The sequence below is a fragment of the Trichomycterus rosablanca genome, chromosome 10 (assembly GCF_030014385.1).
Source record: "Trichomycterus rosablanca isolate fTriRos1 chromosome 10, fTriRos1.hap1, whole genome shotgun sequence".
Lineage (NCBI taxonomy): Eukaryota > Metazoa > Chordata > Actinopteri > Siluriformes > Trichomycteridae > Trichomycterus > Trichomycterus rosablanca.
In genome coordinates, this window is record NC_085997.1 from 32,996,150 (window position 1) to 33,016,126 (window position 19,977).

The 19,977-nt window shown below is 40.6% G+C and overlaps 1 protein-coding gene across 4 annotated transcripts in view; it reads left to right on the forward strand.

The window, feature by feature from the left end:
* The window catches only part of hectd2 (HECT domain containing 2), a 385,857-nt gene that overhangs the window by 21,055 nt on the left and 344,825 nt on the right, over positions 1–19,977 (forward strand). For all 4 annotated transcript variants that reach the window (XR_010013858.1, XR_010013857.1, XM_063003196.1 and 1 more), the window contains exons 8-17: positions 1,328–1,437; positions 1,731–1,879; positions 1,996–2,119; positions 4,680–4,776; positions 7,257–7,364; positions 7,674–7,806; positions 9,220–9,308; positions 12,994–13,152; positions 17,568–17,642; positions 19,662–19,749. Coding sequence is in view for 2 of the 4 variants with exons in the window: in XM_063003196.1 (XP_062859266.1) it covers positions 1,328–1,437; positions 1,731–1,879; positions 1,996–2,119; positions 4,680–4,776; positions 7,257–7,364; positions 7,674–7,806; positions 9,220–9,308; positions 12,994–13,152; positions 17,568–17,642; positions 19,662–19,749 (1,132 nt within the window). In the remaining 2 variants the exon portion in view is untranslated. The remainder of the gene's footprint in view (positions 1–1,327; positions 1,438–1,730; positions 1,880–1,995; positions 2,120–4,679; positions 4,777–7,256; positions 7,365–7,673; positions 7,807–9,219; positions 9,309–12,993; positions 13,153–17,567; positions 17,643–19,661; positions 19,750–19,977) is intronic.

Consider the following 19,977-nt stretch of genomic DNA (forward strand, 5'->3'; position numbering starts at 1 on the left):
GTATCCTGCGTTCTCATTGGCTGTTCGACATGTCACTCATTCCCAGTCGCACATCTGAGATCAGATATCTGACGTGCTAGAAAACTCGAGCGCTCTGTGAGCCGTTCGGATCGAGTTGTTGGACAGTTCACACATAGCGATCGAGAGCCGAGTTTTGATCACCGAGCGAACGCCGAGTTGCTCCCGAGCCGGCAAATCTAGCGCCGAGCAGCCGCCGAGCGAAAATCAGGGCAAAAATCGTGTAGTGTGAACCGGGCATAACGCAGCAACGTGCACAAGGCACACGGTATCGGATGTTTAGTATCGGAGCCTCGTTTGCGAGTACGAGTTAATGAGCGCGATACCAGTCGGTACTCATGCATCTCTACACCCAGGCATGGATTCTATAGGCACCTGAAGATATCAGCAAGTCCTTCAACTTCTGTATGTTGCAAGGTGGATTGTCCTACAGTGAGTGGATTGTCAATTTGAAAAAAAAACAGCATTCGTTATACCAGTCAGACCAGTGTTCTGATATCCAGTTTTGATGCTTGCATATCCATTCCATTTGGAAAGCACCTATAGGTGGAAAATGCAGATACGTAGCCACGTACACAGACGGCTTTGATATACTGTGTATGGTGACACATTCGCCTCATCGCCAGGATTAAAATGATCTGCAGTTTGAGCCACAGGAGCCTTTTAGTTCATCTATAAAAGACACATAAACCTTCATGTTCTTTGGCATCAGTCAGTCCTGGCTTTGATTAAAATACCGTATTCAAAAAATATTGTTATTCTGATTTTGTATAAATTAGCTAATTAATTAGATTATTGATTAACTAGCAGAACCAGTCCTAAGTATGCCCACAGGCCACTAAATAAATAGCCATGCTTTAAAGATTGTTGATATTTCTACTTCAGTGGATTACATTCACAAAATCTATTTTGATTCGGTTCATTTCTAAAAGCTATTATGTGTTCTCTGAAATCTGGAAGTGCTGGGACACAGTCATTTAGATTTTCTATGCTTGTTCCTTTCCAAACTTGGATGCTGGTCTTTCTAAGACTGTTGATGGATGCCCTGACAGAATGAACTCACAGTGAAAGTTAACGGCAGGAGCAATTACTAAACTGATCTGTCTGCTGCTGATGGAAGTCAGCCCCTGGTATTATTTGTCTTTTGCTATGCCGGACGACTGATGAGGTCATGCTGGAGAGGGGATCGCTGGTTTCCACAAAAAAAAAGCCAGTCTTTATTAAAGAGCCAGACTTCTTCCTTGGCACCCAAATGAAAAGTTATATTTTCCTTTTGAAGTTCACTGAAAAACGCTTTTCTTTGTTGCAGAACCCTCAGTACTGCAGCACAGCCACTTATGTCATATATGCACATTTACTGAGGCAGATCGCAGCGCTGCCCGAAGCGGATCACCATTTTCTCATGCACTGGTTCAAGAAGTGAGTTTCAAACGTTTCCTTCTGTTGCCAGAGTTTGTCGTTTATACTGTTTATGGAAGTAATTCACAAAGTAAAGCCCTAACTACAAACAGCTGGATTATAAGGGAAAGTTTAATGGGGTTGTTTATGTTTTAAATAGTCACTGGCTTTTGGTGAATATGTTAAAAGAAGTTCAAATGTTATGTAAATTTAATCTTATTTGGAATGAACAAATGTGTAGCTTAAACATTTGACATCAAATAGAGTTTATCTGATGTGTGTGTGTGTGACTTGGGCGACGTGTCGTCTCTCAGACTATCTCAGAAGCGTTTCAAGCAGCTGGTGGAACGCCTACAGCTTTTCGTCACCACACGGCTGTTCCCTGCCAAACCAGAGGAGCTGCCGCCCATGGCCAAGTGCTCATGGTGGATCCCTTCTGCTACCAAAGTTCTCTCTCTGCTCAGTGAGTATGAAAGCCAGACTTGGACTGAAGCTGAGTGAAACAGTGTGCTATTTCTGGGTTTGCTCCTTCTATTTCTTCTTCCCCTAAAAAGCCATTTCTCTCCTCCCTCCATTCAGATGCTGCAAACACCATTGTTTCTTCTCCCATCATTCCCTTCTCTGATTTTTATAATCTCACACTGGACCACATAGACTTCATGGAGGATTACCATACGTGGCAAGCTCATGGAAATTCCAACAGGTGTGGCACAAAACACATATCTGACCAAGCGCTACTCTCCACCGTTTTCTCTTGGCACACGTGCTATGAAGCTCTTTCTACCGGAGCTGTTTTCTTAGCTCTTGTCCTTCAAATTAGGGCGCATTCACATGAGAAGCAGCAAAACTGTACTGTTGTGTGCATGGCTGCATAGCTCACCGCTGCACTTCCCTAAGCGGCATGCACTGCACACTTTTGCTACGTTGGGCTCGCGATTTTTGCGAAGTTTACCTGATTGAACTTTGACCCAGTTTGCTGCTGACCTTTTCAAAGCGTTTTTAATGAGACAAACTCTTTCATATGACGTGCTAAAAGCGACCTAGGCAGTACGAACAATGCTTTACATCAACAAAGCTTAACGTGACTTATTGTACTGTATTAAAACAACGACAGAGGATTTCCATCAGTGGAGAGAACTTATGAGCAGTAATAATTAAGAAAAGTGTAGTGTTTCTGTGTCGTTTTTTTTTGTACATTAAACCACATTAACCTTTTTTTAATAATAAGCATTTTCGGATCTTTTGGAAAAGCTGATTCTCATAATTTCTCAGAACCTCGAGCTGTAACACAAATGTAAAAGTGAAACAGTGAGAGAAATCCAGCTAAACACAGATACTGTGGAGCTTTCAGATAGGGATGCACCGATCCGATATTAAGATCGGATATCGGTCCCGATATTACCAAAATGAGATGGATCGGATATCGGATAATTAAACCGATCCATGGGGCCGATATACGTTCACTTTAATTCGTTTGCGACGCGTGCTAAGCCCATACAGGACGTGCTGCTGACGTATGGCGTATAACACAAACAAAAAGAGCAACATGGAGCGAGCCAAAGACTCAGCTGCATGGAGGTATTTCACTTGCTTGCTATGCCAACAAGTTCGATGGCAACATGTTTATTACTCAGGTTTAGCTGCTATATTTTATTTTGTATTACTGTTTGCACTAAATATTTACGGATAAGTTTATTTGAAAAAGTTATTTAAGCTACTACTGTTTTTCTCATTGTCAGCAGCTACATTATGGGTGTGTTCGAAAACCTAAGGAGCTGCCTTGCTGTCTTACTGTCTACATAAGCGGCTGCCTCAGTAGAGAGGATTCTAATGAGTCATAAATCAGGTTATTTGAACGCGTTACATAGCGATTCCATCGGGTTTAGGATTTAGCATCTTGCCATTAAAACCAATGAACTGAGGTAGCACAGTGCTAACGTCAATATAACATTTCCCTTCATGTACCGATAACCGTTACATTTCCTGACAAGCTCGAACTTGCAAATAAAAACACTCGGTACAAGTTTATACAAGTTAAAAATCAGTAATATTTTATTTACGTTTGATAATAACTCCATTCGTTTCTCCGCCCCGTCAGCTATGTTTATTTTTCTGTAAGAAAAGCGCATCCGACCCGCAATGAATGCTGGGATTGCTTTGGTCACCAAGGCAGCGTCGGATGCTCACTCGTTGAGTGAAAATAACACTGAAATATTAAGATGCCTGTTTATTATTTTATTGACAAATAAATAGCAGTTCAGTACATTTATATCTGTGTTAATTATATTTAGTTTTGCAAACTTAGTAATGTTTAAGTCGATCCTGATGCCTTTCCCACATAATAAAGTATACGGTTTATTAATTCAACAATGGTATCGGATCGGTATCGGGTATCGGCCGATATGCAAAGTATATGTATCGGATCGGTATCGGAACTGAAAAAGTTGGATCGGTGCATCCCTACTTTCAGAGTGGATTTGCCGGTTATTCCACACAAATGCGGATGCGTCTCATATTCGCACTTTGATGACGTTTTATGCCACTGCTCAAGCCAATTGCTTCTCATGTGAATACACCCTTATTCATATTTTTATGGTATAATAACTTAGTTAAATAAATCTGGTTTTACTGTACGTGTGAAAATGTAGGAACCCAGCGATTGGCTTGTTGTTCATACAGGGTGGGAAGCTGGATAGGGATCTCATAACTGATGCAATCACGACCTCTGCTGGCTGGTTGATGGCGCCTGCACAGAGTCGAGGGATAATGTGTTGATCGGGGTGTGGCTCTCCATACACAAAGCCGATCCACATATGAACTCGCCTCGTGCAGGTGAAAAGATTCAGTCGGCTACGTGTCGGAGGGGGCGTGTGACGGTCTCACTCTCCTCAACCAGGGTGGAGATCAGCATCGGTAGAGAGGAAGCGTAATGCAATCGGGTAATTGGATACGACTAGATTGGGAGGAAAGTTGGGAAAAATGCAAAAATATATATATATAAATAATATAATATAAATATCACATGTTAATCCTACATGAGTTTGATTAGTGCATTGGACATGGTCTGGGAAAGTATTTTTTTTTTTTTTTTTTCTCCCTATTTATAACCTTGATACAGCATCATACAGAAACTCTATTATATACTTTAATTTCTCATTTCATTTTCATCAGCTTTATCCTGGTTAGGGTCACACTGGGTCTGGTACCACTGAGGAACACTGGCTGCAGTGCCCATTCTAACCCACGTCCATCCATCCTTTCAGGTTCACATTTTGCCAGTATCCGTTCATCCTGTCTACAGTGGTAAAGAAGGCCATCATCCAGAGAGACTCGGAGCAGCAGATGATCAGCATGGCCAGGGTGAGCATTCTCCAGTCCTGTCACCATACTCTACACAAAAAGTTACCCTGGAAACTGAGGATTAAGAGCGTTTGGCCCTAGAGGTCTCGTGAGATTTGCTGCTTGTTTGTTCTATGGCCATTTATATTCAGGACTGGACTGTTTATGTTAGCCGTCTGTACTTTGAGAAGTCTCAGGGCAGTGACGTTGTTATTCTGAAAACTGCTGGTTTGAAAAGTCTCACAAGTCTAATTAAAGCAGCTCATAAATGTATTAAAACAGTTTCATACCTTCTTCTAAAGAAACACACGTTTACAGTCAGGCTGAATTCCTTTTACTACAGGGAATGTTTCTGATACGGTCTAGTGTAGGGTGGGGCAGCATCAGTGGGCTTTTCTTTTTTTGGTGGAATCCTTACAAGTTCCCTCCCAGCCATATGTGACCAAAGTGTAGGCTTAGCAGACGCTAAGACATTTTAGTCTGTCAGTGAAGTTTGTACTGATATTTTTTAAAGGATTTAGTGATTACTTCCTCTTTAATGTTCTTATAACACCGATCAGCCATAACATTAAAACCACCTCCTTGTTTCTACACTCACTGTCCATTTTATCAGCTCCACTTACCATATAGAAGCACTTTGTAGTTCTACAATTACTGACTGTAGTCCATCTGTTTATCTACATGCTTTGTTAGCCCCCTTTCACCCTGTTCTTCAATGGTCAGGACCACCACAGAGCAGGTATTATTTAGATGGTGGATCATTCTCAGCACTGCAGTGACACTGACATGGTGGTGGTGTGTTAGTGTGTGTTGTGCTGGTATGAGTGGATCAGACACAGCAGCGCTGCTGGAGTTTTTAAATACTGTGTCCACTCACTGTCCACTCTATTAGACACTCCTACCTAGTTGGTCCATCTATTGCTGCTGTTTGAGTCGGTCATCTTCTAGACCTTCATCAGTGATCACAGGACGCTGCCCACGGGGCGCTGTTGGCTGGATATTTTTGGTTGGTGGACTATTCTCAGTCCAGCAGTGACTGTGAGGTGTTTAAAAACTCCATTAGCGCTGCTGTGTCTTATCCACTCATACCAGCACAACACACACTAACACACCACCACCGTGTCAGTATCACTGCAGTGCTGAGAATGATCCACCACCCAAATAATATCTACTCTGTAGTGGTCCTGTGGGGGTCCTGACCATTGAAGAACAGGGTGAAAGGGGGCTAAAAAAGCATGCAGAGAAACAGATGGACTACAGTCAGTAATTGTAGAACTACAAAGTGCTTCTATATGGTAATTGGAGCCGATAAAATGAACAGTGTTTGTAGAAACAAGGAGGTGGTTTTAATGTTATGGCTGATCTGTGTTTAAAGTGGCAGCCTCATTAAAAAAAACCTTGCCATGGCGCTCATGTCCTTCTGCCCTCCCAATTATGGCCTGACAGTCATTGGTGCCTTGTTAAGCATTAATTCATTACAGGTGGAAGTGTTTATATTGATCATGGTTTGTTCCTTACATATTTGCCAACTCCTCTGTTGGCAACCTGCCCTTCGTCCAGAACCGTCATGCCAGACTTGGTCTGGTCCAGCATGATGCCAGCACATATTTTTAGAAAACTCTGATGGCATCTTGGTACTTTTCAGCCGCCACAGCAGAAATGCTCTGGGTGAATAAGCTGCCACACAGGTGGCATAAAGCCCCAGTCGATAGTGTGTTGGTCCCATTGGCTTATTTGAGGGTTTCCTATCTTATGTCTTTTCCTGGGGCAGCACGGGTTTTGGGTTTGATTCCCAGTGGAGCAGTCCGTGTCCTTTCTATGTGGAGTTTGCATGTTCTCCCCGTGCCTGCGTGGGTTTCCTTTGGGAGCACCGGTTTCCTCCCACAGTCCAAAGATGTGCAAGTGAGGTGAATTGGAGATACAAAATTGTCCATGACTGTGTGTAACATTAAAGACTTGAACCGATTAATCTTGTGTGACGAGTAACTACCGTTCCTGTCATGAATGTAACCAAAGAGTGTAAAACATGACATTAAAATCCTAATAAATAAATTTCTCTTTTTCCGAGAACTGGGTTGTCACAGACCAGAGTTGCCCGTCATATTGTGACGACAAGTTTTCATTCCTGCACTATCCCTGTTCTATCCACTTTCTCCACTGCAGGCTGTGAATGTCTTGTTTTCATTATTTGTTTTTTTGTTTTGTCTACTGCTTTTATTTTTCCACCAGCTCTTTATTTGTGGCTTTTTAGCATAGCCAGGCATCCGACAATTGGGTTCATTTTCAGTTCTTGCAGATGTATGGGCTTCACCTCGTCCTACAGTAGCGAAACGTGACCTGCCCTGTTACAGATGTTAACATACGATAGTAATATTGCTAAAGTTCATTAAGATTTATCAAAAAATTATGAGAAAGTGTGTCTGATAGCATCATTATGTAAACAGGTTCCTAGCATGGGAATGGTAAGTGACTAAACGTACGACCTTCTGTTTGTACTGCAGCAAACTCTGGTGGACAAGGTCTCTCGCAGACAGAGGGTGGATATGAGTCTGCTCTTTCTCAACATTAAAGTTAGGCGTCTACAGCTGGTCAGTGACTCACTGGATGAGGTAATAGCACTCGCTCCAAATATGTGAACACACAGAACATGGACAGCGCCTGTCTGTTCCCTCAGTTCTTACCACTAACTCCGAACCACACAGAAATGTTTACAGAACTATACGAATAATGTTGTGGTTTTTGTGTATGCATGTTTCTTTATTCTTGAATGCATCTCCACATGTTATTATCCTAGACTGTAGAAATGCTGCTCCTCGCCAGAACCCAGTAATAGTCTGGTCTGGAAAGTTCTTAGTGTGGCTGCAGCTTGATTTGGAAAAACGGCCCCGCCATAAATGTGTTCTTTCTTTCTTTAATAGCTTTCGAGAAAGAGAGCAGACTTGAAGAAAAAGCTTAAAGTGACGTTTGTTGGAGAAGCAGGCTTGGACATGGGAGGACTTACAAAGGAGTGGTTTCTTCTCCTGATTCGGCAGATTTTTCACACTGACTATGGTAAGTGTGCAGGACGAAATAAATGCATTCACATGAACATTATTAATCTATTATTAGATTTGTGCATCGATCTGATTACATGTTCACACTCAGCTCTGGAACTATTGGCACCCTTTGAAGGGACTGAATTTATTTTTGGTTTGTTACCATTTATCCCAATAAACGAAACCATATGGCACAATATTTGGCACCCCTTTATCCACAACTCTGAGTTTTCTTCTTTACTGGCTGATAATCATCAATCAAAATGAATTTGTATACCACTTTTTATTTTTTAATGGGCTTTGTCTCAAAGTAACTTTACAGATTCCAGGCTTTAAAAAACAGATATATAAGCCAAGGGCAACAGTGGCAGGGAAAAACTCCGGGAGGAAGTAATCTGAGAGTACCCTTGGTACTTTATAAAGTCCATAGTGTCCTGTATGCTCACAAGATTTCCAGGACCTTTGTGGTGGCCAAAATAACTAATAAAAACAAAGTAAGAAGTGAAAAACACAAAAACACTCACAGCCCACAATGGAGGAGGTGGATAAAACATGGATAGGGCAGAACTGAGAACTGGTTGTCACAATACGGCAAGCTGCTCGGCGTGTCTGCGACAACCCAGTTCTCTGAAAAAAATGGAAAGGAAACCAAGAACAAGCCGAAATGGCAAATCATGAAAGGCACCCCCTCTCCACCAACTGGTGCAGTGCCCAGTTTGGGTCCAAATGTGGTGTTTCAAAAAAGGGCCGTCGCACCACCTTTAATGCTGCTCACCCATCCAGGAGGGTTCTCGTACGTCTAGGGCAGCTAAAGGTGCCGCAACAGCAGTGAGTTCCCAGAAAAACGATGAAAAGCGCCAGCACCTGTGTCTGCAGAATACCTGACCAGATCAGGCATGGCATCACAGTTTCAGGACAAAACAGGTTGCCAACAGAGGAGCTGGCAACTCTGTAAGGATGAAACCATAATAAATAGAAGAAGAGGAACTGACATGTCAGCCATTTGTGCCTCCATGCCCCCACTGCCAGCCATAAATGGCAAGGTAGGAGGACATGATTCTGTAACCCCCTGGGCCTGTTATTAAAAGCTTTCCCTGTTAATCGAAACAAGAAAAAATGATTCTGTTTTTTTGCTTTTTCTGTTTCAGTCATTTGTTTAATTTCGGCACCTTTTGTAACAGCTAAACAGTTAGCTTCAGCGCAAATCCTCACAGTGATCTTTTCAAACCTATCTGACAGCACCGAGTAGTTGATGCTACTTGTTGATTTTCCACCAGTTTAAATCCTTTAATGACAGACAGCTGTTGCTGCCAGGGCACTTTGGCTCTAAGGCTTTTTTCTTTTTACTAACACTGTCTCTGTCATCTGTCAGTAACTAACACTGTCTCTGTCATCTGTCAGTTACTAACACTGTCTCTGTCATTTGCAGGCATGTTCACCTACCTGAAGGACTCTCAGTGTCACTGGTTCAGTAACTGGAAGTGCGACAACTGCTCGGAGTTCCGATTGGTTGGAGCTGTATCCTTTCATGAACTAAACGGGCAGCTAGCTGAGTGTGGCTGCTGGGAGATGTAAATATCCCATAAACATACAGTCTGCTTCCACTTACAGAAACGGTCCAACAGATTTCTTCTTCAGAGCCTGTAAAAGTTTCCTCTTTCAGCGCAGGGTGGGAACCATGCTTATTTTCAGCTCTAGCTGATGTCACAGCTGAAAAAGCCAGTTAGATCATGCTTTTCTCATTGTTTTTACATGTAATACTTAATAATTAAAGTAGTGATCAGTGTGATGATTAAATCAGGGGTGATTCATACAGTAATACATTATAAGCTGGCATACATTCTGCCAACAGGATTTTAGATGCTTAAATTTTTTGTTGTACATTTTAGTTACTGTTTCCTTTCCTCCTCAAATAAAAAAAAACTTACAAACCATAACAATAAAACCACCTCCTTGTTTCTACACTCACTGTCCATTTTATCAGCTCCACTTACCATATAGAAGCACTTTAGTTCTACAATTACTGACTGTAGTCCATCTGTTTCTCTGCATGCTTTGTTAACCCCCTTTCATGCTGTTCTTCAATGGTCAGGACCACCACAGAGCAGGTATTATTTAGGTGGTGGGTCATTCTCAGCACTGCAGTGACACTGACATGGTGGTGGTGTGTTAGTGTGTGTTGTGCTGGTATGAGTGGATCAGACACAGCAATCCTGATGGAGTTTTTAAACACCTCACTGTCCCTGCTGGACTGAGAATAGTCCACCAACCAAAAATATATCCAGCCAACAGCGCCCCGTGGGCCCCGTGGATGAAGGTCTAGAAGGTGACCAACTCAAACCGCAGCAATAGATGAGCGATCGTCTCTGACTTTACATCTACAAGGTGGACCAACTATGTAATAGTGTCTAGTAGAGTGGACAGTGAGTGGACACAGTATTTAAAAACTCCAGCAGCGCTGCTGTGTCTGATCCACTCATACCAGCACAACACACACTAACACACCACCACCATGTCAGTGTCACTGCAGTCCTGTGGGGGGTCCTGACTATTGAAGAACAGCATGAAAGGGGGGTAACAAAGCATGCATAGAAACAAATGGACTACAGTCAGTAATTGTAGAACTACAAAGTGCTCCTATATGGTAAGTGGAGCTGATAAAATGTACAGTGGGTGTAGAAACAAGGAGGTGGTTTTAATGTTATGGCTGATCGGTGTATATTACTAGGCATTTTTCTTTTGCCTAGTTCCTTTAACAGCAGATGGTTCCTGATGATTCCTGCATGTTGCTGTATTGTAATGGTCACTCGTTAAGCTTCACTGCTAGCCAGACACCTATAAAACATAAAATCAGGATGATTATTATTATAGTGGATTTGATAATTTCCGCTACTGTTCATTAAATTGCCTAAAAAGTAGCCATACAAATGAATGACTCTGCTATTTAAATCCCACGTCTTCTAAATTATTTGCAGCTTTACAGCCTTGCAATCTGGACAACTTGTCATTACATGGAGGATTATAAATTCTGTTCATGTCTGCTGACTGGGCTTTGATTTTGGGTATGTCCCAATTGGCATGTTGTGTACTACAATTTACAGTTGTGTTAGGAATTTGAGATGCAGCTAAAATAGCAAAATCTGGTGCATTCATGAGTGTTAAACAGGGGTGAAATTGGCCATGTCTTTTAACCGATTGTCATTAGTCGAAGGTCAGGCTTTAACCGACAAACTATGCTTTTAGGGTCCTATCAAAGTATACAATACATCACTGGGTTTCCTATCAAAATTGGTTTTTTTTTCTGGATTTTTCCCCTTTATCTCCCAATCTAATCATATCTAATTCCCATCTGTGAATCCACTACCACTTGTGCACCCTCTAATCTGATCAAAGGGAGCCGGATGACCACATGATATGTGATATGTTATTTTAGCTGTATTAATCAGCCGTAGAGAAGTGATGGCAGCTTCCCATGATGCGGAATGTGGTATTTGTGTTCTAGTTTATGTAATTGTCATGACTTGGCTGTGTGTGTGTGTGTGTGTGTCTTTGAGCTCTGAGCTTGAGTAAACCCCTCTAGCAGCAGTCCAGAAGTGCTGTGTCACATCAGCCAGGGATAATGAATGAAAGCCTTCTTTTGTTTTGTCTCATTTGGAAGAACCCCTGGCCTGGATTTGTGTTGTCTCGATGCTCCAGCCATTACCAAGATTTTTCCCCCAGTCTGCTAAAAGGCGATCTCCCCCTCTCACTCACTCTCATTTTCCACTGCTCTCTCTCTCTCTCTCTCTCTCTCTCTCTCTCTCTCTCTCTCTCTCTCTCTCTCTCTCTCTCTCTCTCTCTCTCTCTCTCTCTCTCTCTCTCTCTCTCTCTGTCTCTGTCTCTCTGTGTGTGTGTGTGTGTGTGTGTGTGTGTGTGTGTGTGTGTGTGTGTGTGTGTGTTCATATGTTCATATGGAGAGCACATGGAGGAGTGCCGTCAGCTGTGAGCACTTAAAAGAGCAGCCTTTTCACATTCTGCCCTAAATGTATAATACACCTGTTGGGCGTTCTTCTCTACATTTAAAAGAGCTGCTGTAGCAACAGCTTATTGTGGGATTCATGCTGTAGCTGATTTCTACTGTTTATGCCAGATCCTGTTTATCATTCGCTAGAACTCAAAAACATGATTTTTGGACAGTTTGCCTCTCTTATTTGGCTGATCCTGGTGATGGTGTATGATGGGTTTAGAAACAAATCATAGCAGTGCCCCTCAACTGGTTTCCTAATTTTTTCTAGACAGAAAAACATGATTCCGTAACCCATCCACGCTGCCAGTCTCCACAGCAGGTGGACACATTAGTAGTAGCTACTAGTAAATAAATCACTGAAAATATTGTTTGTATTCATTTAAGCATTTGCACTGACAAGGTATTCATGTAAACCTTAACTAATGCAAGTTTACTTTCCCAACTGTTACCGAGTGCTAACATTACTTATGTGAAACTGTTCTTACAGTATTTTGTTGTTTTGACTTCCATTAAAATAATCTAATAATATAATCATGAGTGATTTACACATGTGACTTGACAGTGTCATTATACTAATTCTATATGTACTATTTAGTGCAGTAAGCACTATTATATAGGATGCAGTCAAAATGATCAGTTTTTTAAATTAATTCTATAGGCTATTTTTCAACAAATTAAGAATCAATAAAATGTTGTGTTCAGATACTAATCTCCTTTGTATATGCATGTGACGAATATAAACATATATTTATATATACAGTTTATAAATTTATATATGTTTATACATTTATAAATATATATAAATTTAATATCAGCTGCTTTTTATCTGACAATAGGATTACATAGGAGAGTTTTTGACTCGTCAGTGGATCGATTTATTTACAAATTCTGGTATTATTAAGTAGGGTAAGGGGTAGGTATGCTTTCGAAACCACTTTCAGTATGTTGTTGGACATTTGAAAATAAAACACCTAATACGGTTCAAGGTAAATGCATTTTATTGTAACAGGAAGCTCATACTTATATTTAGCTAAAAAAAAGAGCACTTTTGAAAGGGGTTTACTGTTCTGTTTCATGTTTTTGAGTTGTTACTTTAATCTTTTTTTTGAAGATGGATGTGCACGCAGGCCTGTATTATATGTGTGTGTGGACTGTGTGCTCTGTATTGCTGTGCATTCTTTAACCCCATCCCTTCAGCTAATGGGCCTGGCTGTGTACAACAGCATCACCCTGGACATCCGATTCCCACCCTGTGTCTACAAGAAGCTGCTGACTCCCCCCATCGTGCCGTGTGACCCTGACACCCCTGTTGGCATGGCAACCCTCACACTGGACGACCTGCAGCAGGTCATGCCTGTATGTACAAGCTGTGACATGTTAAATACTGTTTAACTGGTGGGTGGGCGTTGGGTGGGTGGTGGGTTTAATGTATATATAATCCACACATACTCGCCGCAAAACTCTGTGTAGACACCCGGCTGGCAGATAGCACTGCTGAGATCTGGGTGGTGGGATAACCTAATGGACTGCTGCGCTACCCTCTATATATAAGTCTCTCTCTCTCTCTCTCTCTCTCTCTCTCTCTCTCTCTCTCTCTCTCTCTCTCTCTCTCTCTCTCTCTCTCTCTCTCTCTCTCTCTCTCTCTCTCTCTCTATATATATATATATATATATATATATATATATATATATATATATATATATATATATATTAGTTTTAGTTTTCATACTGGCTAACTATTTTAACCTCATAGAGAACCTTAAACACAATATATATATATATATATATATATATATATATATATATATATATATATACTGTATATACAGGTATATAGTGTTTAAGGTGTTTAAGGTTTTCTATGAGGTTAAAATAGTTAGCCAGTATGAAAACTTTATAGCGTCTGTATAGTCACTGTATTAAGAGATTTAGGTACAAAAGCAGTACTGGAATGTGGGAAATATTAAGATGTAGCAACAATATTGTTAAATGAACTAACTTTCCAAATGTAAGATCTTCCTTTGATATTTGCATTGACATTTCTGGCTTTACAGTTCAGGTTACTAAAGCTGTATCCGATCTTTTTAAGTGTGCTTGGTACTTCCTACTAATTAGACTTTTCACAAGGCACAAAGTTTAAAAGCTTTTGGGAATGCAAAATAGCCATTAAGCAGGAAACCCAACAGTATCAAAAAGTTAAGCTTTAAGCCAATGTAATCAGGTTCGCCAGATATGTAAGCTACTTAAAAAGCTTTCCAATAAACTAACAGTGTAAATGAGTAATTTATCCAGTTTTTAGTATGCTATTGTATATAGTAAAAAAGGAGAATTACTAGAACAGTTCAATAACAAATACAATTAATAAAGAAAAATACAGAGCCAGCTTTAAAAAAGAAACAAGCATTTCACATGGCTGCATGTTTATATTTTCTTATGCACGTAAAACCATAATCTGTGGGCAGGAAAATCAACCCGTACTGACGGTTACTAATTAAATCAATGTAGCATGATAAATGGGGACCTGACAATCACTCATAACACGGCTGAGGATGTTTTACAGTTAGTTTTGATAGGTGGAACTAGTAAGTCGTGAAATCTGTCACCACTAATTTGCCCTAACTTTGGTCTATTAAATTTAACGTGCGATGACATCCAACATCTCACGTCTCACATTCAGCGTCTCACATTCAGCATTCTCTAACAGCATCCTTGCATCTGAAAACGGTGCAAATGGCTCACCCCCAATATAACCAATCATGTCGGTATGTTTATGCCTGACAGCATCTCTGGAGTTTTGAACCTTGGATCCCACCAGTAGTGGGCTAATATAATTTACCACCGAATGCCCCCTGACTGCATTAACAGATTTTTTTATCTTACAAGCCAAGATTTTAAAAAGGAATGAATTTGATTAAGACTATTGTATTCAAGCTCCAGCAAAATAAAACAGGCAGACCTGAAATAAATAGTTGGAGCTGTGACCCCTGTGAGACCAGGATGAAGTTGTGGTAAACCATAAAAATGAAATGAAATAAATGCTGTCAGGTAGAAACGTGTGTTCAGTGGTGGTAACGCAGGTCCTGTAAACACTGTATATGCTACAGATAAATTGCGGAGTCACGGCTGGTTAAAATAGCACCTGTGGTATTGTTGCAGCTCGCCCTGTGTTTTTGTCATTAGAGCAAAGCTGGTCATTTATTCTTTTGATTAGTGTGTGTCACTTCCAGATGGCTCATTGTTACTGGAGCTATCAGGACAGCCAGCTCGTGTTGTTAACAGCAACATTTAGACATCAATGTCCTCACTCAGCCACAAACTAAGATTTATTTTTACATCATGTTCCTATAGTAATACTGTAGAACTGGCCGCTAGGATGGGACACCCTGGACAGGGTACCAATCCATCACTTTCAAGATGGTCCAGTCAGCCGATGGCCCTACTGAGATTCTAACACCGCCCATGGCAAGCCGTGCTTGTAATGTTTGTTTGTAGCTAAATCTGTTACTACTGTTGCTACAGTTAGATCAAATCAAAGTTTGTCACATACACAGTCATACACAGTACAACTGGCAGTGAAATGCTTTTGTGACTGCTCTGCCACTGTACAGATTTGGACAAAAAATATATTTATATTATAAATGGGAATATTTAAAAATGTAAAAAGTTTAGAAAATTTTTTAATTGAAATTTAAAATAGAAATGTAACCAAAAGTGCAAACGTGAGTTTGTGCAAGAAGTGAACATATGATGCAACATAATGCTATGAGAGTTGTGATTATGTACAAACATATACATAAAACTGTATACACACATATACGTACATACAGTATATACACTGATCAGCCATAATATTAAAACCACCTCCTTGTTTCTACACTCAGTGTCCATTTTATCAGCTCCACTTACCATATAGAAGCACTTTGTAGTTCTACAATTACTGACTGTAGTCCATCTGTTTCTCGGCATGCTTTGTTAGCCCCCTTTAATGCTGTTCTTCAATGGTCAGGACCCCCACAGGACCACCACAGAGCAGGTATTATTTGGGTGGTGGATCATTCCCAGCACTGCAGTGACACTGACATGGTGGTGGTGTGTTAGTGTGTGTTGTGCTGGTATGAGTGGATAAGACACAACAATGCTGATGGAGTTTTTAAACACCTCACTGTCACTGCTGGACTGAAAATAGTCCACCAACCAAAAACATCCAGCCAACAGCGCCCTGTGGGCAGCGTCCTGTGACCCCTGATGAAGGTCTAGAAGATGACCAACTCAAACAGCAGCAATAGATGAGCGATCGTCTCTGACGTTACATCTACAAGGTGGACCAACTAGGTAGGAGTGTGTAATAGAGTGGACAGTGAGTGGACACGGTATTTAAAAACTCCAGCAGCGCTGCCGTGTCTGATCCACTCATACCAGCACAACACACACTAACACACCACCACCATGTCAGTGTCACTGCAGTGCTGAGAATGATCCACCACCTAAATAATACCCAGTAATTGTAGAACTACAAAGTGCTTCTATATGGTAAGTGGAGCTGATAAAATGGACAGTGAGTGTAGAAACAAGGTTGTAATGTTATGGCTGATCAGTGTATATCAATTTAGTCCTGACAACTCATCTAGACCGTTTTTCCCTAATTTTGGTGATACTGGGAGGGACTTCATCACCAGACTTCATTCATAATTCACATTATTCGCTGATAATAATCAATGTTATTAGCTAGACGAATCATGTAAGCATTTTAAAAGCCACAGCCTGAACACCACTGAGTTGCTGTAAGGTGCCGAAATTGATCGTCCGGCTGTCTAACATATTCATATTCAAATAAACACAGTCATAGTTCGTTGGACTTTAAATTTGTGCCACTTTTTGTTTTGGATATTTGACACGAATCACATACTTGCATATTTTTCCTGACCATTATCATCCTCTCTTTGGTTGTTGGTCTCCACTAGAGGGCGCCCTACGATCAACCAAGATTTTGTACTGGCGCATCAAAACCATTTGCAACAAGTGAGTGCAAACATGCTGCACGTTTGCTTATGGCTTTTCACTTGAAACGTTTCTCATGTGATATTTCTTTTCATATTTCCAGTAGTTTTGCAGCGTCAGGCTTTAAAGAACCAGATGTTCCATTTTTAAAGAGTCTTTGGCTTCTTAATTATATAACAGACTTCCTCTCGGCGTTGTTTGCTGCCTTGTGTCAGACTTTTTCCACAAGCACCATGGAGCTGGAACCCCATCGAATGAGCCAAGCTTTTAACAAGAGTGCGAATGAGGACAGATATTGCCACAGCTGACGTCAAACATCACAGCTTGCCTTTTATTTTCTCCTCTCGGCTAATTTTATTAGGAGCACAGAGATGTGAATTAGAACGACCCGGGCATGAGGGTGTAAAAGACTTTGTTTAGTCCTGGATAATAATTCACTGTGTGTTTAAAGTAAATGAAAATGAAATTTGAGGCCTCTACTTACCACACAGCTTTGTGGCCGTGTTTCGGAGGGCTGTAGGGATTACAACGACCCAACTTACTGTGAAAGCGAGTTGAAAGAAATTTGATTACATACTGGATGTTTTCTGTTTGCAATGATGTTTATGAACCAGCATTTCAGCATAATAAATAACTGACTTACATGTTAGCGTACAGTTGTAGAAAAAAAAAACAAGCTTTTGTACACCTGGTATTTTAATTTGTGGTTTTGCTTGTGATTGTGAACCTCTTTACTCTAGTATATTTGGCATTAATGGAAGATTTGTGTTTAGGATCTTGCTCATGGACTCGGGGAGCTTCTCAGCTATGAGGGAAATGTTGAAGAGGACTTCTGTACGACCTTTCAGGTATGCTGCTCACATACAGATGTACAGTGGTGTTCAAAAAAATAGCAGTCCAACATCATTTCTACATAGCAAATAATGTACTTGAAAGTGTAGTAGAGTATTGAAAACAAAACAAACCCAACAATTAGGACATGCATGCCGCTCATTCTGAGTAATTGAAGCATTGATTGAAAGGGGGTTGTTCAAAATAATAGCAGTGAGGAGTTCAATTGGTGAAGTCATTCATTCTGCAGAAGAACGGGTGTCAATTTTGGCTCTTATTTAAGGTAGGTGGGTGGCAAATGTTGCACAGGTTGGTCATAGTGCATTTTCTTCTGAATTACTGGGTAAAATGGGTTGTTCCAGACATTGTTCTGATGAACAGCGTACTTTGATTAAAAAGTTGTTTGTAGAGGGAAAAAACATACAGAGAAGTGCAGCAAATTATAGTCTGCTCAGCTAAAATGATCTCAAATACCTTGAAGTGACAACCAAAACCTGAAGGACGCAGAAGGAAGCGTGGAACTACTGTTCGAATGGATCGAAGATTAGCCAAAATGGCAAATACTCAGTCAATGATCACCTCCAGAAAGATCAAGGAACATCTGAAGTTACCAGTGAGTACAGAAGATGATTAAGTGAAGCCAATTTACCAGCAAGAACTCCTTACAAAGTCCTGTTGTTAAGAAAAAGACGTCCTGAATGGGTTAACATTTGCCAAGGAACACATTGACTGGTCCAAAGAGAAATGGCTCAACATTTTGTGGACTGGTGAAAGCAAAATTTTTCTTTTTGGGTCTAGTGGCCGTAGACAGTATGTCAGACGACCCTCGAGCACTAAATTCAAGCCAAAGTTCACTGTGAAGACAGTAAAGCATGGTGGTACAAAATGATGATATGGGATGTTTTTCATACCATGGTGTTACACCTATTTATCACATACGAGGGATCATGGATCAGTTTAAATATATCAGAATACTTAAGATCATCATGTTGCCCTATGTCGAAGAAGAAATGTCCTTAAAATGGGTGTTTTAACATGACAATGACCCAAAACATCCTGGTTACAGACAAACAAGATTGAGGTAATAGAGTGGCCAGCACAATCCCCTGACTTCAGTCCCAGAGAGGACTTGTGGGCTGATATCTGAAACACGTTTTTTTGAGGCAAAACCCAAAAATGCAGAAGAACTGTGGAATGTAGTCTAATCATCCTGGACTGGAATACCTGTTCAGAGGTGACAGAAGTTGGTCGACTCGATGCAACACAGATCTTGGAAAAATTGTTATGCCACTAAATATTAGTTCAGTAATTCAAAGTAAAGTGAAACCTCAAACGTTTTTTATGTTATAGATACATTTTTTGAGTTTTTAAAGAAAAATGCTGCACTGCTATTTTTTTGAACAGCCTCATATTCATTTTTCTTAATTTTCTGTAAAGGATGAACACAAACTGGCTAAATTTTGTTAATGTTATGATTTAGAATTGAAAGTGGAGTATTTTCAGTGCATTTGCATTTATGGAAATAAAAGTTATTAGAATGATTTTGTGCTTTATTCACTTTTTTAAAATCACTGCTATTTTTTTGAACACCACTGTAGCTCCGTGCTCTACAAATCAATGAGAATGTACGCAGACTTCAACGCTTAGGAATTTCTAAACATTTTTGAGAATGAGTTTAAAAAAGGCTTTATCCTGGTCACGACAGGAAACACTGGAAGTAAGGCAGAAATACCCTGGACAGGGTGCAGTAATCCATCACAGGGCTTTGGCCACACACTTACCCATTTACATTTTTGGCGTTTTTTGGACGCTTTTATCCAAAGCGACTTACAGTTGTGACAGTAAACACTCATTTTGCATAAGGGCACAACAGTGGCAGTCTGGCAGTGGTGGGGCTTAAACCAGCAACCTTCTAATTACTAGTCCTTAACCACTAAGCTACAACTGCCCTACAACAGGCTTTGTCTCCCCCAGTTTAACACCAATATTGCTTGTGTTATATTAAGACCCTGTATTCAAATCTTTTATGTTTTCAGGTGTTTCAGGAAGAACTTGGAGTAGTGAAGTCATACAATCTGAAACCAGGAGGAGATAAGATCGCTGTTAATAACCAGAATCGTAAAGGTAGGTTAAACATTCTGTATAAAAAGGCACTTTTGGGGCCTAGTGCAAACTAAGTACCTGTTAAAAACATGTTTTACTCCTTACTTGGTTTCATGGTTTCATAGTTACTCTTATTGAGACACACTACATGATTCATTGACAGGGAAAGTCTCACACTACTCAAACAGAGCACAGAACCACTAAAGTTTTCTCTCTTTGGCTGTTGCTCATCAGTTGCAGAGCCCTGTT